Raw genomic sequence first — 25,737 nt, 5'->3', positions numbered from 1 at the left:
TCTCTGCATACTCAAAAAGTTCGGCCAGTCCGGTTTTTAAACTGTGAAAACTAATTTCATTCTAAATTGGTCATTTTCTTACTAGAAAAAACTCATCCAAAATGTGAACACAGGCCGATTACGATTTTGCTCGTCAGATAATATTGTCTGCTTTTCCGTCACTTAAGAGGAAAAAACAAATGAGTAAAGTTTACTTAGACGAATAGATCGTCTAAAATTTTACATAAATGTGTTTGTTGCGTCTTTTCAAACAGATAGAAATTGAAAGCAGTTTTAGTGATCTTAGACGAGTTATGCGCATGAGATAACTAAGCCGGGTAATTTATCGCTATGTTTCGTGGAAACGGCATGCGAAAAATTAAAAAAAGTCACAGTTAGATGTGAAGTTGAGAGAACTAATTTCTTCAAATGTTAAATAAGCAATTATTTTTTCAAAATACAGTGATAAAGATTCATATCGTTTATTAGCCGTTAAATTTTTGGTAGAAAAAAGGAAGTAAAATTGCCCTCAACTTAACTCTACTTACGCGAGTTATCCGTAAATTCTAGTTTTCTTATTTGTTTTGGAAAATTTTTCTGTCACGTTTGTGGACAAATGAAATTTAGCTCACCGCTTATGGCGCGAACTGTAAAATGTTTTGATTTTGAAGAGAACGGTCGACTCCTTTGCTCATGTATATATTGTAGCTTAAATTTCTTTTAGTTTGAAATTTTGTTTGATATCTATTTCTTTCCTTCGACAAATTTCTATTATGGTAATGTGAAACCAAAGAAAATTAAACTGGGTTGCAGAATTCCAAAACCGCTCCTCAAGAAAAATGTAATTAAAGTCGCGCATACAAATGGTTTTGATATGTTTCTTATTCAGTACTCACTACTCAGTAAGCCAGTACTCACCACGCATTTTTCTCGACATTTGTTGGGAAAGAAGAAGCACTAATGTGAAACATCGTTTCCTAATGTTGGTTCTGAAGACAAATTCAGAGACATTTTTACTTCTCGGAGACAAAATTTTGCAGCATCAAATACTGCTTGCGCGCGTAATCGGAGCGCGTAATCGGAGAAATTTTTTACAATGTAGTGTCCTTTTTTTGGAAGGTCCCTTACAACAGATGTTTAATAGTTGTAGTCAAAACACGACTCTGTTAACTCTACATTTATTATTTTTTTCTAGGTTTGCAAAGCTTACGATCATCAAGAAAAAGAATACATCGCCATAAAAATCATCAAAAACAAAAAGCCGTTCTTGAACCAAGCACAGATTGAAGTTCGCTTGCTGGAGCTTATGAACACGCATGACCCAGAGGGAAAATACTACATCGGTAAGAATTCACTGCTCCATACTTAAGGCCCAGGTCAAACGTCGAACTCCACATGAGACGAGCTAAATTGCAATTTGATTCGATCTAAACGGGTAAAGCTCGACCGTTGGGTCAAACGTCGAACTTAATTCGAATTTTCTATCCGTGTGAAGCATGCGGGTAAAAAGTGTTGGTCGATCTAAATTCAGTCGGACGAACTCAGCTGAGTCAAACCTTGAACTTATCATGAACTTAATTCGCTCAGTTTAGTTTGTCTCATGTGAAGTTTGATGTTTGACTTGGGCCTAACTTACATGTAGATAGTAACAGACTCAGTGTCTTCAAATCACTTCCTTTTGCATCGATTTCTGTTGATTGTCAAGTGGTGAGGACCTCCCGGGGGCGGGGGGTGTTCCCTTGATCCCTTGGAAACTTCACTTTTTCTCCCTTGTTCCCCATTAATAAATTCCATTGTTCCCTTAATTTTTTGGTCAAAGTTTCCCTTAATAGTAGGAATATCCCTTGTTCCCTCACACTAATCCCTAAAATACCACTTGCTACCTGGAAATAAGTGATCATGATTCCTTGTTCCACAAAACCCCCGGGAGGCCCTCAGTGCTTGGCAACCAACAGGGATGGATGCATTAGGAAATGATTTGAAGTGGATTTTCTTCAGTATGGACGCGAATTTCGTTGAAAAGTCAAATCTGAATTACAAAGCTGGGAGTTCGTGTGCTGATGTAGAATTTCAACCCGTTCATTTGTTTGACAGGCAGATGCCAGCTCTCGTCCAAACTGGGATTCCTCAACTCTTCGATGTCTTTTAAACGCTCTTTTCATGGATTGAAGTCTTAATCCATAAGATTGCGATTTCTGAATTTCTGCCAGAACCATAAACACTTTCGTGTTCGCAGTTTCTTCCCGTTAACATTTTGAGACGAAACTAGATAACAAAGGACGAAAAAACTTCCTATCCGGCTCTTGACATGTCTTTCTTTGTTGCGTTCTCTCAACAGTGCGACTCAAGAGACACTTCATGTACAGGAATCATTTGTGTTTAGTCTTTGAACTTTTATCGTACAACTTGTACGACTTGCTTCGAAACACGAACTTTAGAGGAGTTTCGCTGAATCTGACCAGGAAATTTGCTCAACAAATGTGCACGGCTTTGCTGTACCTATCCACTCCGGAACTCAATATAATCCATTGTGATTTGAAGCCAGAAAACATTTTATTGTGTAATCCAAAGAGAAGCGCTATCAAGATCGTGGATTTCGGAAGCTCGTGTCAGCTTGGACAAAGGGTAAGTCCCTGTTTGTTTGGTTTTTTGTTTGTTTTAATTTTTTAATCGCATTTTCGATTCATTGCGTCGCATAAGATTATTCCACAGTTTAAGTTTGTCCCACGGGCTAACTTTAGTGACGAAGCGCGGGAAAAACAGCGGAATCCAAATGACGGCTGTCCGTCTTTTGCAGCTGATTGGCTAAACAGGCAAAATCTTCATTGTGATTGGCTAGAACAGATTGCGCGAGTTTTGCATGGGTTTCATACGCATATAGTTAAGGTGCAGGAAAATTCACAAAGGTCAACCGATGGCGTCGAAGACGAAACTAGTTTTCTAGTCGTATGTATTATGTAAATGTGCGTTGAAACTTGATACAAATGAGGTTTTTCTTATTCAATATGATTTTATATCATTATTGGCTCGTCTTTGTTGGTCAATAGCTGAGAAGGCAAAATCTTCGCCGTGATCGGTTACGAGCCCACTACCTTAGCAGTTGCTAGGTTACCATAAAAACGCGGGAAAAAGATATGGTGGTGTGCTGTACACTCACTAACACCCCCGCGCCCCCCTCCCCCTCGTCGGAGGCTGGGAAATTTACAGGTGATCACGTGATAGGGGAAATTTTTCTGATCTGGAGACTTCATTACGAGGCAGAAGTCGCATAAGAAATTATTAAGTGTGGTAAACCTTAAAATGGCGCGCGGTGTTTTCTTAACAGCAAGCTAACCGTTGCACGAAAAAGGTTCCTGTAACTTTCAAAGTCAATTTGTCTCGATAAGTCGCAGACAGCAACCACAAAACAACCTGTTCTGTTGAAAATAGTTTACGTTTGAAGGGCAAAAGAACTTAAATTATTAAATTAGAGCATGGACACCTCGAATATTTGTAGGAACTAGAGGAACCAGGCAACCAATAACGTAATATGTCAATAAATAAAGCAAAAGACACACCAAGGCATTTTGAGCAATATTGACTTCATGGTTTGCACGCACCTTGAAACTCCTTGAATTTGAAAATGAAAATTCAAGACCTGAAAAGTCCTATGAGGTACATTAGGTCCTTGAAAAAACCTTGAAATTAGACGGAAAAAGAACAAGCTGCCAAAGAACGTAAAGAAAGAATTGCCCACGTAGTGGAAGAAGTAAAATAAGATAGACAGGTTTCCCTAACCTTGAACCTTCGATCGATGGAGTCCTTTAAAAATTGGACTATTGTTTCCTGGAATGTCCTTGAAAAATCCTTGAATTTTTAGTCCGATAAAGAGTACGAGCCTTGTGAGAATTGAAATCCAGAGAGCTTGTGGAATGATAGGCATGCAAATGGCAGTATAGGTGCGTAAAGCAGATCACTATAATACGATGCAAAAGAGTTTGGCCTATCCTACAGAATGCTTGAACAGTTTAAAAGTGTTCCTGACAACGGTTGCCAGGTGGATAGGCACGCTTTCACTAATTTTCATATTTACAGACAGCGTATAGCTGCGTAGCCACTTTAAAAATTTACTGACACGGTTGTCAGGAAATGCTCGGAGAAAAAAATTCTTCAAGGGTCAGGGAAAAGTCAGGGAATTTTATTTTGATTCAAGGAAAATCGAAATTTCGAAGTCATGTCAGAGGAGGTTGAAATAATTTAACTCGGCTGAGTATAATAACATTGAAGGTTGGGAGAAACATTGGAGTCACTGTGAACTCAACGATATTTTTCCTTATGAGGAAGGAAAATTTGTTGAAAACGTATCAGTTATAATGAATGGGCGGAAAGGGCGGGTGTAAATGGAGACTACAAGCCGCTACTAGATCTGACATTTTCTATTTATTTGGCCAGGGAAATGTTTTTTTTTTTTATCAGCGAAGATTCGGGGAATTTTGAAAAGTGTTGTCTGTGGCAACCATTACTGATTTAAAGAGGCAAAGATAAACACGTGTACTTCCTTCTGTAAAGCGTAAGAAAACTGTGAAGCAACTACGAGATACGCTCAAAAGGCGGGCTATACTGCATACTTATAGCCAATGCGACGTCCATATAGTGGGGGGCACTTTGCATTAAGTTCAAAAACAAAGAATTCGTTAATATCAAGGGCAATGTAAATCGGAGGCAATTATTTTGTGGAGGTGTCACTTGTAGGCCCTTGCAAAGCTTTGTTTCCAAATATTCTTTTCTTGTTTTAATACCTTTTTGATTGCAATGAAGGAGTAATGAACGTCAGTTTGTTTTAAAGTTTGTTTACGATAACTGTTTGAGATTTGTTAGTCAGGTCAAGGTGAACAGAATTCAACACAAAAGACAAAATATTAATCCAACTGAAACAAAAGTTGTATTGTCGTGAACATATTAAATGGCGGTTTGTCTCAGGATGAATATTTCACTGCACGCGAAGGTTTCAAAGCGCTACATCCCTCGGAACTCATTCTTTTAGGCCAAGGCGAGACATACTGACGAGAAGTATTTCGCGATCTTGGTTTTCGGGATATTTGACGGAAAGGTCCGAAGGTAAATTTCTGTAGATATTTGACCGTTGAAATGTACACAATAACGCATGGCGTCTCGCCACAATTAAATTTAATTTTCCAGTGCTCGAGAGTCCAATTAGCTTTCGAGCGATCCCAGGTTACAACCGAGTGATATTAAGGCATTGAAAATATGTTTTTCGACACCTGCACGGTGAACGAGGCGAAGAAACACCAGCGCCCGGCAAAATGTATTTTAATATCAAAGTAAATATTCTCCACACCCCATCGCGTCTGTTGGTGACAGCTGATTCACAATGAATCAGATGGACAAAGAAGTGAAACAATAGTTATGAGAAGAACCGACACAAAATGCATTAATATTTAAACAACTGGCCTCAAGACGAGCCAATCGCTGTAAGCTGTCCTATGCAAACGGAGCCGCGTTTTAATTGTAAACTGTCTAGAACTTATGCAAATTTTCGGCTCGCCCGTATTAAAATTTCCTTTTCTGCCACACATTTTACATTATTGATAAAAAGCAAGGTGTTTTGGAGGCCGTTTCTGTCACGGTTATTTCTTGAAGTTTTGCTATTTGAGGAAGAACTTATTTGATCGGGCTGTTTTTCCTTGTGCTTACGTCATCGCCAGGTCCCAGTTTCGCTTTTTAGTAGCTCGAAACTATAAAGAAATTAGCCTACATTTGAAAGAACATTTTTAAAATGACGAACTTAGCCAATTAATTACATCGAAAAATTAGACTGTTTGTGCTTTCGTCTCTCTCGACTTATTCGATATTCTTTAAATTGAACTTACGAAATGGTTCTTATTTGTAAACTGTCAGAAACCTTTTGAAAGCGAGGAATAGCGAGCAATTAAAAGTGAAATTGCCTCTGGGTTTTCTAAATTGCCAGACTTTCTGGCGACAGTGTTCAGCAGATAGAAGCGAAATACTTGTGAATAGTGGAAAATACTCGAAATCTCAGCTAACACTTACTGCCTTTTAGTAATGTAAAGCATAGAGAAGAATTTCGAGTTATTTTTTAAATTTTACTCTTCAATTGTGTTACAGTTTCTAGAAATACGACTTCCCGTTAGAAACCGAATCACTGTTCTAAAAACAGCGGTGATCATGTGAGCATAATTTTCCGGCAGTCAAAACTTCCTGTAGCTCACAATTAAGCGATTGTCGGGCTTTTTTATCTGACAAGTTTGTGATCGAAGTTTTTAGTTAGGTCTTCCTGTTCGTTATGAACAGCTTTTCTTCGACTGTTGTTCAACCTACGCAATTTGTATCTCCTTGTATCTCGCAATTTGTAAGTCTATTTTTAGCCCAACAGGAGTAATAAAAGCTGACCTCTCACCGTTTATGCAAAATTGTTCTTTAAGTTTAATTTCAGGCGGCATTGGACACGACTCGCAAAGCATGCCGGGAGAAATTTTCCCTGAAGCTCATTTTCATCTGATCGCTGAACTGCAAACATCTCCGCGCGCTGATGGTGATGTGGAAATATAACTTATAGGAGGTTCGCTCGCATCCGATGCTGAAAGAAATCTGGAATGATATCCACATGAAATGTTCCGCACGCCAAGTAATAGCTGTAGATGACTTCTGGTCGATTTACAAAGCCACCATTTTCAGTGTTAAACAGATGATTTTAGGAATCGAAGCTTCGCGGTTCATCGAATCTTCACGGTTGAAAGATAAATTATTTACGTTTCTGGTCTCTTCGAATTCGATCTTAACTTGCCGGAATTGAACCTACCTTCGGCACTATCCTTCTTAGATATCTCGCCTTGTGTGTGAAGTGTATCAGTGTATCGCTGGCCAACAACATAGTTGTTGACAGATATTATGTTTTCGTTCGACGATAAGAGAGCTGAGAAGTAAAACCTACGAAGAAAAGGGTTGAATAATTCGAAATCAAAGCAATGTTTTGTCCTTGAAAACTTGTGTAAAGCTTGATTAATCGAGTTTCGCCCGCTGTAATTCCTGATTAACCAAAAGGAATCATAAATAACTTGCTAATGAGCTATGGCTCTTTCAAAATAACAAAAATGATTTGCAATAAATGGAATTAAAAAACTAGAAGCTTAATGGGAGAAGTAGGGTATGTTTTGCTTTAATGTAAGTGGTAAAAAATAATTGTATTCGTCCCCTGTACCAGATCACACTTCAGCAAATTCTTGTTCAACTTACAAATCCAAGATTAAATATGTACTGTGTGGATCTATTTTGTAGACAATGGGATAACACAATTTTGGTCTTGTTCAACTAGTTCCTTGAATGTGTTTAAAGTAAAAGGTCTCCAAATGACTTTGCCTCAGACATTGCCACTGTCAATATCCATGTTCAAACTGATGAGAGTTTGAGATTTCTCTTCGCCTAGTGCTTAGGTGTTGGATATAACTTGTATCTGCTCCAAGTGTCCATTCCTGGGTTCTCAGTACATGTGAGGCCATGTCAAAGGGAAATCAGGCTCAATGGAAAGAAAGCTTGGTTGAGTTACATGAAATGAATGCTTTAGACAAATAATATACCTCATGCTATTTAAAGTGGTTGCAGCTAAGATTGCAGATGGGAGATGTGAAAAAAAACTGACTTACATTTACTTGCAAATAATAATTCAATTCCAAAGTATGCTTTTTAAACTGAATATTTGCAAGGTACTGACAAGCACAACAAAAAACCAGCAAAATACCACGAAAGCCATATTCTGGAAACAGCAGCCAACATTAAGTTCACTTACAAATTAGTAAACTGGAAGACTGTGAATGATAGACACAGTCAATTAGCAATGACTGAATTGCTCATGGTCCTGTGCCTTCATTGCATGTCCTCATCACAACTCTGCTGAAGTTTAAGGTTCAATGTAACTTGTGTAAACTAAAGGGAGCTTCTTACCCAGAACAGTGCTATGCAGGTTATTTGAAATATCTATCAGTTTAAAATTTATTATTTACAGCAAGTCCTGTGGTCAACAACACAGTGATCATGTACCGATATTAACATTTCCTACATTGGCTGTTAAATATTTTGCCAAAAACAGTCTCCACAGCACTTCCTCCTGTTGACTCGTAACGACTGTGACCAACTGAATTCAGAATAATCTAGCATGTAGCTGTATCCTAGATCATCTATAGTGAGATGTTTTGACTGAGATAACTAAATTGTAACAACATTTTAAAATACAAGCAGATGCACTATATTGAACACTTGCAGTAGCTCTTAAAACTTGGGATTGCCATGCAGCTTTCTAAGTATTCACTTGCTTTATGTTATTATGTATTCTGTTTTGGTCTATTCCACTCTAAATTTGATATCCTAAACAGCAGCATGCTGTAGCTTTCCTTGTTAGATCACTTCAGTGTAAGTGGATAAATTTAGTTCTTGGGAAATATAGCAAAGTTAATTCCGAGCCCATAGTCTTTTAAAATACCAGCGGGTAATTCAGCATGTGCTTCAAACACATTGGCTCGTTCTTCTCCAGGTGGGATGACAATTATGCGTAACTATACACATGAAACACTTGTTATTAATTGTATTGATGTATAGTCTCCCACTACTACCAACATTCAAAGGAAAACAAGCATAAAGAAGTGGGAGATCAAAAATAATCAGCCATAGATGACTGAACAAAAACATCCGATCCAAGAGTAGTAAATTTCTGTAAGAGATAAGCAGGATCCAAAACTCTTGAACATCGGCCAAACAAACGGATGACATACGCACTACCAAAAAAAAAAAAAAAAAAAGAAACATAACAAGAAACCATTTAGATGTAAAGGGAACAAGCCGAGCCACACAATCACTCCCGCGAAATACCGCGAACATATGACAAATCAAGGAAAATGCCCCAACTTGAAGTCCGATTTTGACCGTTAAAACGGCAGGGCCCGCCTGGGCCCGCCGGACTTTTCTTAAAGTTCAACTCTCGAACTAAAGTTTCACACAAAAAAAATTCACAATACTGATCCCTGTTATCCTGCAAACGACCAAAAGAATATCCATGTCAAGCACGTGTGGTCAACAAACGTTTTCAACACAGCATGATTTCCATTGACTAGTTCTGATGCAAAAATTGCTTACCTGCACTTGAGGCTTGGCATATAACTGGTCTAGATATTACACTAGAAGCTCCTAGAAAAGTTACGTCTGATTCTCATGATGAGTGCAGAAATCGGTCGAGAAACGACAACCTACTCTCCATTCGCAACGAAAAATGTGTCCGCCATTGCTTCGGCTGAGACGACATATGATTGGTCGAATACTGTCACGTGAAACGTGTCCAACACCGCCTGGTTTAATTTATAAATTCTTTGAGTTCGCGAATTTCTAATATGCTGAAGTTATGAACACAATTTCTTGTTTAATTTGTCGACGCAGTCTGAAACGCAGTGGATATTTTCAGCTAATCACTAGTTTCAAATTCAATGTCGTGTTATGAATTTCGCGCTTTTTTTTTTCTGTGGCGCGCGGATGCGCAGAGTCAAAGCTAAAGAAAAGAAGACCTGGAATCGAGGTTGCTTGTTTGCCTCGTTTCCCGCTCTTTCCGCGGGTACAATTTTATGGCCTTCTCTTGTGATTGTCGTTGTGCGAAATAAATGTTAGCTTCTTACAGGCTTCTTAGCTGGCTTAGCTGCGAGTTATTCTCGTCTGTCCCGACACGTTTGCTTCATGCAGAAAATAATGTAACAATCGCTCCTCCTACGCAGATTTACCAGTACATCCAAAGTCGCTTCTACCGCTCACCTGAAGTTCTTCTAGGAGTACCTTATGATCTTGCTATAGACATGTGGAGTTTAGGATGTATTTTGGTCGAAATGCATACTGGCGAACCACTCTTCAGCGGGGCAAATGAGGTAAGGCATAGATGAATCAGTTGTGATAACTTTTCATTAGAAAAACTCAGTAAAGTTTTTGAAACAAGACCTTCCGCATTAGAGAAACTCATGGATGTGTAACAAATACAAATTCTGCGGCAATATAAAGTTGCCGTAACAATTTTGGGAGGCGCGGTGGCCTCGTGGTTAATGCGCTCGCCTCCGGATCGAGCGGTCCGGGTTCGAGCCCTGGCCGGGGACATTGCGTTCTGTTCTTGGGCAAGACACTTTACTCTCACAGTGCCTCTCTCCATCAAGGTGTATAAATGGGTACCAGCGAATTTAATGCTGGGGGTAACCCCTTCGATGGACTGGCATTCCATCCAGGGGGGAGTAGGAATACTCCTAGTCGCTTCATGCCACAGAAACCGGGATACGCTCCGACTTAACAATTTTCAGTTGTTCAGATGAAATCAATACGTTTGTAAGTTTAAGTCGTGCTTTATTTGTATTTTAGTTTGACCAAATGATGAAAGTTGTAGAGGTTTTGGGTCTTCCTCCGAAGCACATGCTAGAAAGTGCGCCCAAGGCCAGAAAGTTTTTCGATCGCTTGCCAGATGGCAGTTACACGTGTAAGTGCAGTAAGGACGGCAAGAAGGTAAGCAAATCCTTATTCCAATAAGTAAGCTTCGGATCCGACATGGTTTGCGCACACCTTGAAAGGTCGTTGAAAACTGGCTTTTTCTTTGAAAAGTCCTTGAAAATATAAGGCGCGGGTCTTCTGTTTGAAAAGTCTTTGAATTTTTGCCAGCAATTCTTTTATTTTGTTGACAAGTCCTTGAGTCTTTGCGACTGCGGGATAGAATAACAAAACTGGGGTGGGTTTACGAACTGTAAGTCAATGAAGACATTTTAAGCCGCGGAGTGTTGAATTTGACGACACAGGAGTTGAGTGATTATTACGTGAACTACCTAGCAGTGTACGTAATACTGTCTTCGATGGGATCTTGACTTTTCTCTATTTTGTGTCCCTCCCTCTCTACAAATTTTACGCGTGATTCTGAGTGAAACATTTCCTTAACTAAGGCTGAATTGTACTTGAAAAGCCCTTGACTAGTCCTGGTGGGGAAAAAAGTCTGATGTCTGTTTGGACCGTGTCCAAAGAACCAATCAAACTGACAACTGCAAGAAAGAAAACCAATTTTAAAAAAATCAGTATAGAAGAGGCTAGCTAATTCGACTGGCTTTCCCTCGTTCATTTTCAGTTGTCTTTGAATCTGATTGATTGAACTGGTCTTACTAACCAGTACTTGTCGTATTATACTGCGGGCCCTCCCTGACATGACTTTTCAAAGAAATTAAAGACATCTGGATACGGACACAAAGCTATTATCCTAAATACTTGCGCGCAAACTTCGCTAAGGTACTGTGCCCCCTTGGGGAAGGGGAGGGTTGCCGAAATAGTCATTAGAGCGGCTTTTGCATACCATGAAATTGATGTTTCATGGTCGGAAACGTATGCTTACTTCCATGGTTTCTTACTTACAACCTGAGATTTCAGTGATAGTGAAAAACGTTTAGAAATCGTTTGAGGTGTTGCTTGTAAGGGCATCAGGCTTATCTTACTTACTACTGAGGAACAATCGAAGGGGGTGGGGGAAGGAGAGGCTCATTTTTAGGAAGGACGACACGTTTGCTTTTTGTTAAGGCTTTTGATATAATTTACCTGTCGGAGATAAGTGAAACAAATAAGCTTTGCCGCCGTAAAGGTCTGGTAATCGGATTAAATTATATGATAAGCAACTTAAGGGCTTATGCTTGGAAGGCCTAATTGTGGAGGAATGTTGTGTCGAAGAAGTTGGGAAGGGTTGTAATTTTCGACTGAAGTAGGCTTATTTTCACAGGGTTACACCTACTTCTTATGACCTCTCATGACTACTAGTAAACACTTGTTTATTTTTTCTCAAGGAATATCGACCACCCGGAACACGGAAACTCCACGATGTTTTAGGATGTGAGACAGGAGGCCCGGGAGGACGAAGACAAGGGGAATCCGGGCATTCACTTCAGGACTACTTAAAATTCAAGGACCTCGTTTTACGCATGCTCGAATTCGACCCGAAGGCGCGAATAGCGCCCTATCAGGCTTTGCAACATTGCTTCTTCAAAAAGACTGCTGACGAAAGCACAAACACTTCGCATTCTGCTAACTCGTCTCCCGCCATGGGAGGAACAACAAATAGAACTGCGAGCACAACCAGCACTGCAGTGTCCAGCGGTGGCACGCGCGCATGCTCAGACCCCACCACTCACGCGACGGTGACATCATCAGCTATGGAATGCGACAGTCCGAGTGGGAAAGGACCGCAGACATGGGGCAACGCGGGCGGGGGCATTTCATCGCATTTCAAAAGAACTACTGAGAGAACTTCCTGCAATAATTCGGATTCTAGAATTGCAGCGCAAGGACTTCAACAGACCTCGTCGTTACCAGGAGCTCACAGTGAAGGCTCGTCAGCCTATAGTTCTGCTTCCATTAACACTTCTCTGCACAGCGGCGAGGCGGGCCGAAGTCAAGGAAGAGATTTCGGTATCGGTGGAGGAATTTACTGCAGCTCAGAAACTGTTTCAAATTATTCGTCGTCTTCCTCTTGCAATTCAATGACTGTTGAGCCACATGGATCAGCGGTTGGGAGCTCTCTACCCCCGGAAGCATTCACGCAACTGAACTACTCTGCAACGAACTTGTCACTCAATCCGGGGGAGCACGAAATTAATTGCGTGGGATCGTCCACGGCGATTCCAAATTCGATGACTAATCCGCGGGGTATTTCGATGGGACACCGGAGGGATTATGCGCGTCAGCATTCGGCGGGGGACGAATCTCCCATGGTGGGAGTATGCGTACAGCAAAGTCCAGTGGTTAGCAATTAACGAGTAGAAAATGGCGAAACCCCCTAGGGCAACCCCGTTGCCCACTCTTCAGGCCCCGACCTGTTCCGCCATACCGCGCCCCATCCAGCCAAAATTCCCTTTAAGGAGAATGGGCGATGTTGTTTCGTCCATACATCATGAAGTGAAATGTCAAGTGAAAGAAGCCCCTTGCGGAACATGGGGAACGTGGTTATTAACGGCAGTCCCGCCCTTTCAAGTCCCCCCTATGAAACGACCGTAACAGTGGCATCGAGTCGTTTATATTGTTTCAACGAGACGCACGCGCTTGCAAAGCCAGCTGGGACACACAGCTACTGGTGCTACACGCGCATGCTCTTCTACAGGTAGCCGCTACTTTTTTATTTCTTGTTTCCGACTTCTTTCAGGGAAGTAAGTCAGGAGTTTACCATTGGAGATTGTCATGGGTCGGTTGAGGAGAGTTTTTAAGTTGTATTGATCCTGAGCGCAACGATTCAGTCTGTTTGCGTTCCGCGACAGTGCATTAACGGCTCCAAACTTTAGGCTGTAGGAAAGTAGTGCAAAGTAATTAATATATTGAGAGTTTACAGTTCTCTTGAAAGCGTCTTAAACAAGCGCTCCCTTCTACCGAGCTTTTAAGTTTTTATGGCGTTTTATTCGTTTAAAGTAAGAACTGTTCCTATTTGAGTTGTCGTATTTTCACGTTTTTTCAACACTGGTTGTTTTTAGTTTGGTCTTTTTGGGAAGAGTCTGATAGAGTATTTTAACAAACTGCAATTTTAACACTTTTTAGACAATGCCGTTTACGTAGATTTAATGAGTCATCCATTTATGAAATTCTTTGAGCAAACTTACAGAGAACGAAAAGTAATCGTTAATGTTTGGTTTTATCCTTTCTGGGCGTAACATCACCCATTTGCAGTTTTTAAAACATTTTTAGTTAACCACATTTCTTAACGGTGTAGGTAAAATTTGAATTAGTTTTGTTGCTGTAACAGAACTTGTCAGACAACTTAAATGCTCGTGAACTGCGAAAAGTAGTTTCACCGTTGAAGCCGGTTTGTAGAATATTTGGTTGCGTTATTGAGAGTCTGTTCTTGTAAAAGTTCTCAGAGTGAGTGGCCGACCTAACGATGAGTTCATCCGGTAGTATACTCATATAATCCAGACATTTTGTTAGAAAGTTAAACACACATTTATTTCTAAGTTACGTTACTCCAATCGAATATTTTATCGGCGACTTTTAGTTTTATTATATTATATTTAATTTATTTATTGGGTTGGACTCTGGGAACGGCACGGAAACTTCATGCAGGAACAGACTCTCGCTAAAAGCAATATGAAAAGGCGTGGAAGCCGAATTGTAGATTTCGTTAAAGAATTGAACTTTATGAGAGAAGAGGGTTAAAGATAAGCTGTTTTACATATTTATTGAATGGAGGTACAAGTTCTTACTAGTGGGTAAGGGAGAAATATTGGGATATACAGTCAAGTCTGTCTATATGGGGTAACGTTTTTTACCGAGCCAGGGAAGAAAAACCGTCGCGCAAACTCCACGTGGGAAGGTCTCGCGCGGTCATCGTACGTCGTGCGTGAAAAAATTTCGCGTGACTGATTTTGCGCGCGCTCTGATGCTTGTGTGACAGTTTTGTCACGAAGAGGAATTTTGCAAAGGGTAATGTAGGTGTGCTCGTTGTTAAAGTTACGTAAGTTAGTTATGAACTGATAATAAGTAATTTTCCCTAGCTGAGACGTTCTTCGTCTTTGGTGCTCCTGCTCAGAAGTCTGAAAATCAGCGTCGGCAAAGAACCTCTCAGCTGAGGGAACTTGTCGTTTCTTTGGTCATTGCTAGTAAGAACTTATCTTCATGGAAGGTTAGCGAGATTTCTGGGATGAAACTTTCTTACTGCTTTACTCTTGTTTATTGGTCGATCTATAGGGGAGTCTTTGCTTACAAGATTTGCCTCATTAGCAAAAGCGATTCAGTTTCAGATTGAGCTTAAAAAAATTTTTTATAAAGAGTGTATGGGCTCATTAACTGTATTTGCCACCCACAAATTTGGCAGTTTCTATAGGATCCAAAGACCTAAAACGTTCACCAATTGTTAAGTTTCTCAAGCTCTTCGACTGTGTAAAGTCTATTTATATGTTACATGCCTTCTCTTCTCAAAGAGTCGCACGCTAATGAGGCATAATGTGAACAAACGTGTCTGCAAAGATTGCCCGATATAGATATCACAGATACTTCGTTATTCCTTAGTGATAGGAAACAACTGTACGATCCAACAAGATAACCGCGCTGGACTTATTGTCATTATTTATTTTTCTCAGTTTTTAGCGAAGAAAACTTGTTTTATTTAGTGGTAGAACAGCGCTCTAATGTGCCATTTTTTGAGATTGTCACGCAACGCTCCTCCATTGCGTGACAAGTCTTGACAACAGCTTTAACTGACGATAGCTTCACGAAAGCTTTCACTGTATGCAGAAGCTGACAGCAGCCTTTTTACCCTCGCTTTAGCCTGGCAAAACACCAACAAGCTATTTGATTTTACATTTTAGTCAGAAATCAAATTTAAAAAAGATGTACATTTTGAAAGAAAAATTCGCTGTAAGATATTGTAAAACTTTGATTTTTAACTGAAGTCTTACAAGGCTTGGTAAAATGTCGTTTAAGTCTTTTTTAATAAAAAAAAAAATGTTCCAGAGCATAATGCTGTTGGTGTCTCTGATTTACTCTGCAAACTTTTAGTGGAATGCCTATTTTCCAAATTCTAAGAGATTAGAGTGTAATCCAGTCTCGTTCCCCAGTTCAAGCCGGCTCTAGAGGCAAGATTCGCCCCAATAATGGTGTAATGAGCATTTCGTATCGCGCGATCGATATTTTCATCGTAAGAGAGTGGTCTAATATCCCACCTAAAAAGTCCTAAGCTGGCGTCATAGCTGTTCAACTTTCGTTCCCATGGTCTCTGTTCTTCCCTCCCCTCTCTCTCGCTCCCGGGGGGGGGGGGGGTAGGGTAGGGGGGCGAAGGCAGGCAGGGAAAAAAGATCCTGGAAGCGAGGATTACCTGTCCGCGATTGGTTGGTTGGTTTCGAATTAACCATTCAGAGCGCGGTTCGGATAACATCATGAGGATAGAACTTTTAGGGTCGACTTTCAGACGTATCTCTTGCGGGAGGAGTTTCGTGCACGCGTGAACATGTCACGAAAAAAAGAACACATGATTGGTTATCAAAAGTTGCATGATTCGTCGTCACTCGTTAAAGGTTGGACAGACCAGTAACGCACACTGTTGGGCGCAAAAACCAACACAATTGGCATCGTTTCAAACAAGGAGTTTCCAAGACGAAGGAAATATAAGTTCTAAAGCATTAAGGGCTCGGGAAGAAACGGAGGATTTTTTCTTTGGCGGGAAACCGGGCAGAGTAGGTCTTGGATTAGGGGTGAAAATGGGTTCGAATCGTGTTCAAGCCGTACAAATCTGCGATGGTCTTCTGATGTTCACTTGAAGAATGAGGCCCTGCGCATGTTCTGGGTTTCTTATTTTCTTTCTTCTGCTAATGTTTGGTGACCTTCCTCGCCCTTCATTTACTTCTCACGGCTTCCTTAACTTTGATTGTGCCCATTTCATTGCTTTCTGCGAGGTTGAGGAGATCTAAAATTCCAATATAGTATCATCATCATCTATCCTATCAGTGCCTACCTTGCACACAGAGCTTCAGCGATTCTTTGCCTCTCTCTCTGGTGAACTGCCACTTCGCTGGTCTCCTCCCATTTCTTCCAACCCAGCTCCTCACTTCTTTTCCTTTCTAGTCTTTCAACATTTCTCCTATACACAGTACTTCTTTATAATTGTCCCCAATTAGTCTATCTAGGCTAAACACATAGACACTATAATAAAGATATTACTTACTTACAAATGGCCAATCCAACGCCATCTCTTCTTTTTCACTTTCTTACTGACTGAGAGAAATATAGGCGTCCTGTGTAGTTCTTCATTTGAGATGAGCTCTGGCCGCCTCACTCCGTCTCAGACGCCTGCTGCAAAATGCGTCTTACGTCCTACTCTCTTTCTTATTCACTTTCCAGTGTTCAGCTCCATATAACAGGACAGACTTTGAATTTGAATTGCACAGATTCATTTTGGTCCTAATCATTGTACGTTGTGGAAAAAAACACCGGTAACCGTCTTAAATGTAGAAAGCTGCTCTTGACTTACTCAGTCCCGACCCAAAAACGTATTCAAACTTGATCTTGAAATCTGCAGGTCCTGGGTTCGATTGAGTTCTTTAATTTTTTGCTCTTACTGTACCAAAGGTGTATCTCGTACGTCAACTTGTGCGGTTCAACGGTATATTGATTTTGGAATTTCAAACGTTTCATTTCTCGCGGTTGCGACTTCATTTGAACTCTATAAAATGTATTTTTATTGTTAAGTCAGCAAAGCCTTAAGTAGTGTATCTCGTTTACGTAAAGTCATAATAGCTAACGACAACTGAGGAGTGAATATAAAATTTATAACCTGTTAAAATGTATTTTTTTAGTCGCTGATTTCGATTAAGAGAATGGTTTAACTCTGTACTATGAGGTTGGGTCATGGAGGGGAGGAGAAGGTTGACATTTTTTCACATTTGTCACGTGATTACGACGAGCCAATGAAATTTGTTGACTTAGCTCCAGAAACTTCGATCTCTGATCCTAACACGGCTGTACTGAAGTATTTTATAAAGTTTGAGGTTCTACAGGCTCACCAACCGCAAACTAATAGCTTTGGCAATCGCTTTTAAAACTCCCACATGGCCAAAGCTTCATCTTTGGCAGACAGCTTAGAAAAGGAGTTGGAATGCGCGGTTTGTTTGGAGCAGTACAAGGAGCCGAAAGTTCTGCCATGTCTTCACTCATTCTGTAAGAAGTGCCTGGAAGGACTGCTACCTAAGCAAACGATAGTAAAAGAAAGAGGAAGGAGAGGAAGAAGAAGAAGAGGAGTAACGCTAAGGAGTGAAGTGATTCGGGAGATCAATTGCCCGTCATGCCGGAAAAGTGTTGGGGTGAGTTAAATTCATGATTTGCAGGGGTGGGCATGAAATCAATTTTGAAATTACCACTACAAATCTCTCAGAAGCAGTTTCCTTGTCTTTCTAAGTAGTCTCCGAAGAGGTTAACCCGTCCGCGTTTTGGATTTTCCACTGTTGATTTGATGAGAGAAATGTTGCGAAGTACTCTGTCGCCATAAATTTACGTTTTCTTAAATAATATATTGCACTTTTCTTATTATTAGGGCACAGGCGGCCCAAGCTCTCAGTGTTATCCTTTTTTTTTCCCTTTTTATGCGAACGTTCAGGCTAACGTGACATATGGCATGTACTATTACATAACGACCGAATTTGACCACGCGAAACATGACTCTCGCCTTGCAGCATATGGAGGTGTTGTGTTACAACGGTTTGAATTTATAAAGGTTTGTATGGGAATGCAACGGCTTTGCTTGAAAAGCCAATTATTCTTATATTTTGGGAATAAAATCTACTTACCCTGTTGCTGTGTTGTATTCTTTGTTGTTTGCCAGCTCCTCGGGCCGATCTCAGGCGATTTCGGCGAGTTGTCATTTTGTGGGTTTCCACTACTAAAAGAAAGACAAGGCCGGACACTGATTTCCAGAGTGCCCGCCGCTCGGAGCGAATAAATCCAGTGAAAATAACCCTGCCGGCTCAATTCCTCCGTAGAATCAAAGGAGAGATGTTGAAGTTCCATGTCAGTTCACTCGCTACGCGATTCCATCCACAACGCCTTCGCAACGATACATTTATTTCGAGATTGCTTCGCTCGCAAACTCGAAAACAGCCGCGTCACAAAAGTTAGGACACTTTCGCGGTGTTGGGTAACTATAATTAGCCCGACCAGGGGTAGTCAGCAACGATTTGTCAACGGTCAAACCAAAATGCCCCCCGGGTACCCTCGTGCTTTAGTTGTCAAACCCATAAAGGGAGTGCCCGGTTACCCGGGGAGCATTTTGGTTTGACCGTTGACAAATCGTTGCTGACTACCCCCGGTCGGGCTAATTATAGTTACCCAACACCGTGAAAGTGTCCTAACTTTTGTGCCGCGGCTGTTTTCGAGTTTGCGAGCGAAGCAATCTCGAAATAAATGTATCGTTGCGAAGGCGTTGTGGACGGAATCGCGTAGCGAGTGAACTGACATGGAACTTCAACATCTCTCCTTCGATTCTACGGAGGAATTGAGCCGGCAGGGTTATTTTCATTGGATTTATTCGCTCCGAGCGGCGGGCACTCTGGAAATCAGTGTCCGGCCTTGTCTTTCTTTTAGTAGTGGAAACCCACAGAACGATAACTCGCCGAAATCGCGTGAGATCGGCCCGAGGAGCTGGCAAACAACAAAGAATACAACACAGCAACAGGGTAAGTAGATTTTATTCCCAAAATATAAGAATAATTGGCTTTTCAAGCAAAGCCGTTGCATTCCCATACAAACCTTTATAAATTCAAACCGTTGTAACACAACACCTCCATATGCTGCAAGGCGAGAGTCATGTTTCGCGTGGTCAAATTCGGTCGTTATGTAATAGTACATGCCATATGTCACGTTAGCCTGAACGTTCGCATAAAAAGGAAAAAAAAAAGGATAACATTGAGAGCTTGGGCCGCCTGTGATTAGGGCTATCTTTGCTGTCATGATTGCTTGCATCTAAAATTTAAAATAATCTGAGCACAGACTTCTACTCCTTCCTTTTCGTCTGCACATAAGCTAAACTTAAAACTGTAGCAAATTATAGGTTGATTCCGCAAATAAACAAATAGGCATTAGAACTGGAAAAAGCATGCAAAGTTTAGCTACTCTTTTTATATTCTCAAGTCATAAAGAAAAGCAGTCAACTCCCTGGGGCAATACGACATTTGCAGACGTTCACATAGTTGGCAGGCAACAGTTTCCACTAATGTTTTTACAAAGTCTGCAAAGCAACTTCGACTTTAAATTTCGTAACAGGAAATATTTCTTGCAATATTAAACGTATTTTTTTCATATTTGCCGACTGTCGACAGTTAATATACTCCTTGTATCTACAGCAAGACTGAGTTTGATTTCTGATAAATTTATGCTTCTGAAGAATTCACAGGACACTACCACATTTTTTGAATGAAGTCTTTAAGAGATTTATTTTTGCCCTCGCAAATGCCTGATATGCTTTATCAAACTTTCACCGTCAAGTGTACAATGCAATATTCAGGTATCTGCAAACTTTCCTTCTTTCCAGCAAAAATTATGTAAATCACGTTACACGATGAACTTAATAATTAAAATTAATGTTCAAATTTATTAAATTAATTAACTAAATTATGTAATTATATTTGGGTTAGCAATTGGCTGCTTTATTTTCATGATGGTAAATTTATACAGTTTTGCAAAGGAAACAACTGAAAAAACAGAAATAAAAGGTGCTTGTACTAAGCCTTCAGCTAAGAAGGCCAAGGCGCTTTCTAGTTATTATTTTTACTCTGGAATGAAAAAGGATCTCTCTTCAAATAAAGGTAAACGTGATAAAATTAAAAAAAAACAAAACAAAACAAATGATAACATTATATCATACGATAGTTACTGTAAGTTTTAAAATTGAACATTACAAAGTTGAAGGCTATAAAAGAATTCTGAAGTTAAACTTGAAGTTCCGCTTTTTGTTTTTTTAATTATACAGGTATTAGTTTAATGTTTTTCCTCCTTTGTCTTTTACCCAGATTCCGGAAGGAGGGATTGAGTCACTGCCAGTCAACTTTTTTCTCAACAATTTGTTATCCGTGGCAGCTCTTCATGATGACTCGGCAAGCAGCAGTGTTGAGTGTGATATCTGTAATAGCGGCGACCCCCCAGTCAACAGATGCACCACATGCCACCGTGTCCTATGCGAGTTTTGTTCGCAAGCTCATTTGCGAGCGCGTGATACAAGTTCACATGGTATGGTGTCTCTTGAAGAAGCGAAAAAGATGGGATCTGTAGCAATGGCAAAACCTTCGCTTTGTAAAGAGCATGAAGGAGAGGCGATGAAGCTGTTTTGTGTCACATGCAACAAAGTTATATGCAGGGACTGCACAGTTGTCAAGCATCGTGAACATGAGTACACTTTCATCAAGGAGGCATATTCAAGCGGGAGAGAAAGCTTACTGAATATCATCTCAGAAACAAAAACCATGGTACCCATGCTTGAACAAGCTCTACAAAGTGTTTCAGATGTGAAGACGCGCGTTCAATGTCATGTAAAACAGACGATGGAGGACGTGACCAAGTGCTGCGATGATTTGACAGCCAGTGTGAATATTCGTCGCCAGCGGTTGATTCACATGACGGAAGAGCTCAAGGCACTTAAGCTGAAGGCGCTGGAAATGCAGCATGAGGAACTGGAGATGGCCTTAGCAAGTGTGAAAGCAAGTGTGGAATTCACGGAGAAAGCCTTGAAAAATGGCAGCGAAGTTGAAGTGCTGAACATGCATAAGCAACTGTCTAGCCGATTGGAAGGGTTTAATTCAGCAAAATGGCAGCTGAAACCATGCACTGATGATACTGTCAAATTGAATGTGAACATGAACCAGCTGACACAAGTTATGAAAAACTTTGGCGCAATTAAAGAAGCGGACACATCTGCTGGTGTGTCCACCGTAACAATGGAAACTGGATTGGAGGGTGTGATGTACGACACCCTTTGTGGAGAACAAGTCACATTCACAATAATTGCCAAGGAGCAGAATGGAAAGAAACGAACAGATGGTGGAGACATTTTTGAAGTAGAAATTTGCCATGAACACTATTCCACTACTGAACGGCTGAAGGTGAGGGACTGTGAAGATGGAACTTACACCTTTTGCTACACTCCTCGACGCGAGGGTCAGTTTGACTTATCAGTGAAGTTGAGCAATTGTCAAGTGCAAGGCAGTCCTTTCAAGTTTACCGCTGAAACGTTGGCAACACGATATCATGGATCTACATTGACCATGGGAAATGGAGAAGAGGGTGTGATGTACAACACACTGTGTGGACAGCCTGTTGAATTCACAATAAATACCAAGGAACGCAAGCAGGCGAAAGAAACCAGCACTCACCATCCTATTTTTATGGTGCAAATCCTGTTCCTTCTATCTTTAAGGAACTTTGGAATAGTGAAGACGATTGAAGTAAAGGACAGGGGAAAAGGTTGCTATTCTTTTTGTTACACTCCAACCGCAGAGGGTTTGCATCAGTTGTCGATAAAAATAGAAGGCTTCCGTATGCAAGGAAGTCCTTTTGAATGGAATGTGGAGAAATGGAATCTCACGGTGCAACCTTGGAGAACCTGGAAAAGTTTCCTCAATTTGGTTAGTGATAATAAGAGAGTCCAGTACATACAAAACTTTGACGTTTGGTCCCTTGGAATTCCAAGCGTGTTGACGGCTTTGGGTTCTGTTGGCTTTAGTGAAGGGAAGCACTTGTGGAAAGTTAGAATGTTAGAGGATGGTAACTCAACCGTGGCCGGAATTGGTATCGGTGTCGCAAGTTCTACAGAAGAGCGTCCACTACATGCAGTAGAGCCACAGCCAATTCAGTACGAATGGTTGTGGACTAGGGGTCCCCTGGATCACCTAAAAATCCCATTGTGTAAGAATTTCACAATATTGCAATTTCCCGTCCTTGGGAACAATGATGTTATTGAACTGTATCTGGACTGTGATAATAGGAAACTGACGATATACCACCCAGATACTAAAAGCTCCAGAACCATGGTGGGAGTTCGAGGACGACAGCTTTATCCAGTGTTTGTGATGTGTTCTAATGGAGATGAAGTGTCCCTTCGTTCAACAGAAGTCATGACAGTCACAACCTGTGTAGTAGGTGAGCGTGGTTGAAGGGTTCCTCTCCTAGGCTAGTAGAAGAATGTTACAGGCCTGGTTTGCGACTGAATTGAGTTTTACACGGGACTCCAGCACTCGGCAGCCACGTGGCTGAGTGGTTTAGGGCGCTGGTGTTGTAATCCGGAGGTTCCGGGTTCAAGGCCTCCAGCCTACCACTAGAGGGATTTGTTTCTCGGTAATCCCGAATTCAAATTCTTGGTCACGCTTTGTAAATAGCCAACTGGTCTGCCTCCTGCCAGTTGGGATTTTTAACTATGTTACGTTTATTTGAAATGTTTGTTTCCTTTGTTTCAGCGGCATGCCTGTAAACTAGCTAAGCTTAGTACTTGTATAACTAAGTGCATGACCACTATAAATAAGATTTACATTTTAACATTACATTTATGATTGGGTTGAGACAAAATTATTTTATTACAACATGGGAACGCTAGAGCATTTAAGTATAAAAGTAGCTTTCAGGGGTTTTGACACGGTGCAAACGATGTATTTGATTAACTATTAACAAAGTTACCTGCGGTTGATTTGTACAGTACCAGAAATTATTCTTTATTTTGCCTTGGTCGGTAACGTAATTTTGCCCTTCTAATAAACTATCTTTAGAACGATTCAGTTTCACTTGACTTTCGAAAGTAATTCACATTTCGTTTGGTATTGTATTACTCCAAAAAAAAAAAAAAAAACTAGCATCACTTGCTCATCCAATCAGATGTGAATCAAAACCACTTGTAAGTGGTTCATACACGTTTTCCCGCGCTTTGCGTTGCCTACATACTACGATTATCAGTTGAGCACTTAGGCGCGACGGAAGTTTGGTTTAACATAAAAATCGTGTCTTGTCACTGGCAACTGGCTCCATTTCCATTGGCAACTTGTCGGCCTTTGACATCATTGGTAGCAAAGGGCGGGAAAATGTAGGCGACGCATGGATTTTGATATTGTTACCAATAGAAACAAGGTGAGTTTCCCGTGACAACAAAGTAATTTTAAGGCTAAAATTTCGTCACCAAACTCCCGTCGTGCCTTACTCAACTGATAATTGCAGCATATTCTTTCTGAGTTTTAAGTGGCTCACTCAAGAGATCATGATCATCTCTTTGTCTGCGGCCTTTGCGATTGAAAAATGAAAACCGCTCTAAAACTTGTCAAAGTAATTAATATTTCCTTCATTCATGATCAGGAAACACCTTTTGCACGTTACCCTTTCTAATTACTTTGATAACTTAAAATGTTTTTGACATCAGTGAAGTTAGATTGGGAAGGACCTTTAGTTGTAATTTTAGTTGTAAATTTTTTTCATTTTTCATTTTTTTTATTTCTCCACTTAAGGACATGAATACAATATTGTAGCCTGCCAACGCAGACGTATTTCCGGCTGTCGCTTGTCTCTGCCGAAAAATAAGGTCTGCGAACCCGAGCCAGGAAACAATTTCTGTGACATAATGACTTTTGTTTCTCTTTGGCCAATCAGATTCCATGATACAATGAAACTTGAGTGCTCCTCGCAGCGAATACCTCGTGCAGTAGTTCTGGGGTTACTTGAGCTAAACTGTGATTGGCTTAAAATTCCTACGTCACAGAAATCATTTCCTGGCTCGGGTTCACAGATGTTATTTTTAGGTGGAGACAAGCGACAGCTGGAAATACATCTGAGTTTGCAGGCTAACAATATTGTTGACAAATAAGTGCAGTGAAAAAGAAGTGGAAAAGGCAAAATACAATAAACTAATTATATGCCCTTTAATTAAATACGCTTATTTTAGGATAAAAAGAAAACTAGTATAGAGAGGAAAGAGTAAACACATAGTAAATAAATAGCTTATGTTTGACTTATTAATACTGAGTAAAATAAAACTGGTAAAGTGCTTTTTTAAAATAGTTTTCTAGTTGGCTTGATACATATAGATAAAGGATGGCATTCCAATAACAGCATCCAATAATAGTTGGGCAAACTTTTCATATATTTATTCTAAAGAATTTTGGATTCAGGTGTAGTTTGGAGTTAAAGCAGTCTTAAAAGAAATATTTTGCCTGATAGTTTAAGTTAGCTTAGTGTAAAATGCCAATATAGTACTAAACTTTATTAGTAGAATTCTACTAGTATACTAATGCAAATGCTGCAATCTGATTGGCTGAGCTACTTGTATACTATCAGCCATTATAGTTCACCACTAAATTTTCTCTGATTCTTAGTGGTTGGAATTGATCACGTGATGCTACAGTGTTCATCTGCCGAGAGACACTACTAGCCCATAGTGCCCATCCGCGGAAAACACACGGATGGATAGTACTCGTCCATGAAAATATTTCTGTAAACAAGCAGGCTTTTCCAAAGTAAACAATTGAAATTGTATTCAAAGGGTTTTTGCTTGTTGTTTTTTTTCAAATTTTACCTTTGGCTTTCACGGCTTTCATCAAAAAAAGTTGAAAAATTCAATATGTTTTTTGAACTGGCACGCAGAAGAAAATTTAGTGGTGAACAATAAAGACAATAGAGTGTTTGTCTCAGAACTATCGGTCTGATAGTTGCCCCTTGGAAATTTGATGTTCTTAAAACTAGCATATTTGCTTTAAGAACATCAAATTTCTGCGTGGAGACTATAAGCCGATAGTTCCTCGACAGTAACACTCTGTTGTTTAATTAGAGTGCAGCAGCTGTTGGTCGTCCATGAAATGCGACGTTTTTATCGCTTTTCTGAAGTTTTGGAAGAAAGTTTAGATGTAAATGGATTATTAAATTCCTGAGAAGACTGAAAGGAGGACATAAACGGATTCATGACTTTAAAAACTTGAGATTATTGAAAACCGGTGCGCACGCGTAAACAACTGCAAATTTACTAAGGACAATTCAACACATGCGATTTTGTTAAAGGGTAAAGTTCAATAATGTGTCAAAAAAATATTTGGAAACCACTATTTCCATTTAATTTAAGTTAGAATTCTACTAAAACAATTAGATTATTCGCACTCGATTTCTATGACGTGATATTTGATTTGGCCTTTGGTCTCATCAACTACCACCTCACAGAAATCTCGAGCTCATAATCTAATTGTTAATTAGGCGTACTCTGGGACCTTAAGT

General features: G+C 40.2%; 2 protein-coding genes across 3 annotated transcripts in view; both read left to right on the top strand.

The window, feature by feature from the left end:
* The window catches only part of LOC145493488 (dual specificity tyrosine-phosphorylation-regulated kinase 1A-like), a 28,133-nt gene extending 12,365 nt beyond the window's left edge, over positions 1–15,768 (top strand). For both annotated transcript variants that reach the window (XM_081472973.1, XM_081472972.1), the window contains exons 5-9: positions 1,175–1,322; positions 2,318–2,604; positions 9,750–9,896; positions 10,375–10,515; positions 11,826–15,768. In XM_081472973.1, the coding sequence (XP_081329099.1) occupies positions 1,175–1,322; positions 2,318–2,604; positions 9,750–9,896; positions 10,375–10,515; positions 11,826–12,791 (1,689 nt within the window). In that variant the 3' untranslated portion in view covers positions 12,792–15,768. The remainder of the gene's footprint in view (positions 1–1,174; positions 1,323–2,317; positions 2,605–9,749; positions 9,897–10,374; positions 10,516–11,825) is intronic.
* Positions 15,769–17,327: 1,559 nt separating this feature from the next.
* Positions 17,328–24,346, top strand: LOC145493485 (E3 ubiquitin-protein ligase TRIM45-like). Its single transcript, XM_081472964.1, has 2 exons — positions 17,328–17,816; positions 20,517–24,346. The coding sequence occupies exons 1-2, from the start codon at positions 17,565–17,567 to the stop codon at positions 22,650–22,652; spliced, it is 2,388 nt and encodes a 795-aa protein (XP_081329090.1). The 5' UTR covers positions 17,328–17,564; the 3' UTR covers positions 22,653–24,346.
* Positions 24,347–25,737: the final 1,391 nt, after the last annotated feature.

The sequence above is a fragment of the Orbicella franksi genome, chromosome 7, assembly GCF_964199315.1.
Source record: "Orbicella franksi chromosome 7, jaOrbFran1.1, whole genome shotgun sequence".
NCBI classification, from domain to species: Eukaryota; Metazoa; Cnidaria; class Anthozoa; order Scleractinia; family Merulinidae; genus Orbicella; species Orbicella franksi.
Note: the sequence above shows the minus strand (reverse complement) of the source record. Positions and strands in the feature narration are given on the sequence as shown.

Bases quoted from the DNA above. Each gene is read 5' to 3' on its own strand.
- LOC145493485 (XM_081472964.1), top strand. From the start codon at position 17,565: ATGGCCAAAGCTTCATCTTTGGCAGACAGCTTAGAAAAGGAGTTGGAA. The intron at 17,817-20,516 runs GTGAGTTAAATT...TCTTTTACCCAG, and splicing joins CATGCCGGAAAAGTGTTGGG to ATTCCGGAAGGAGGGATTGA.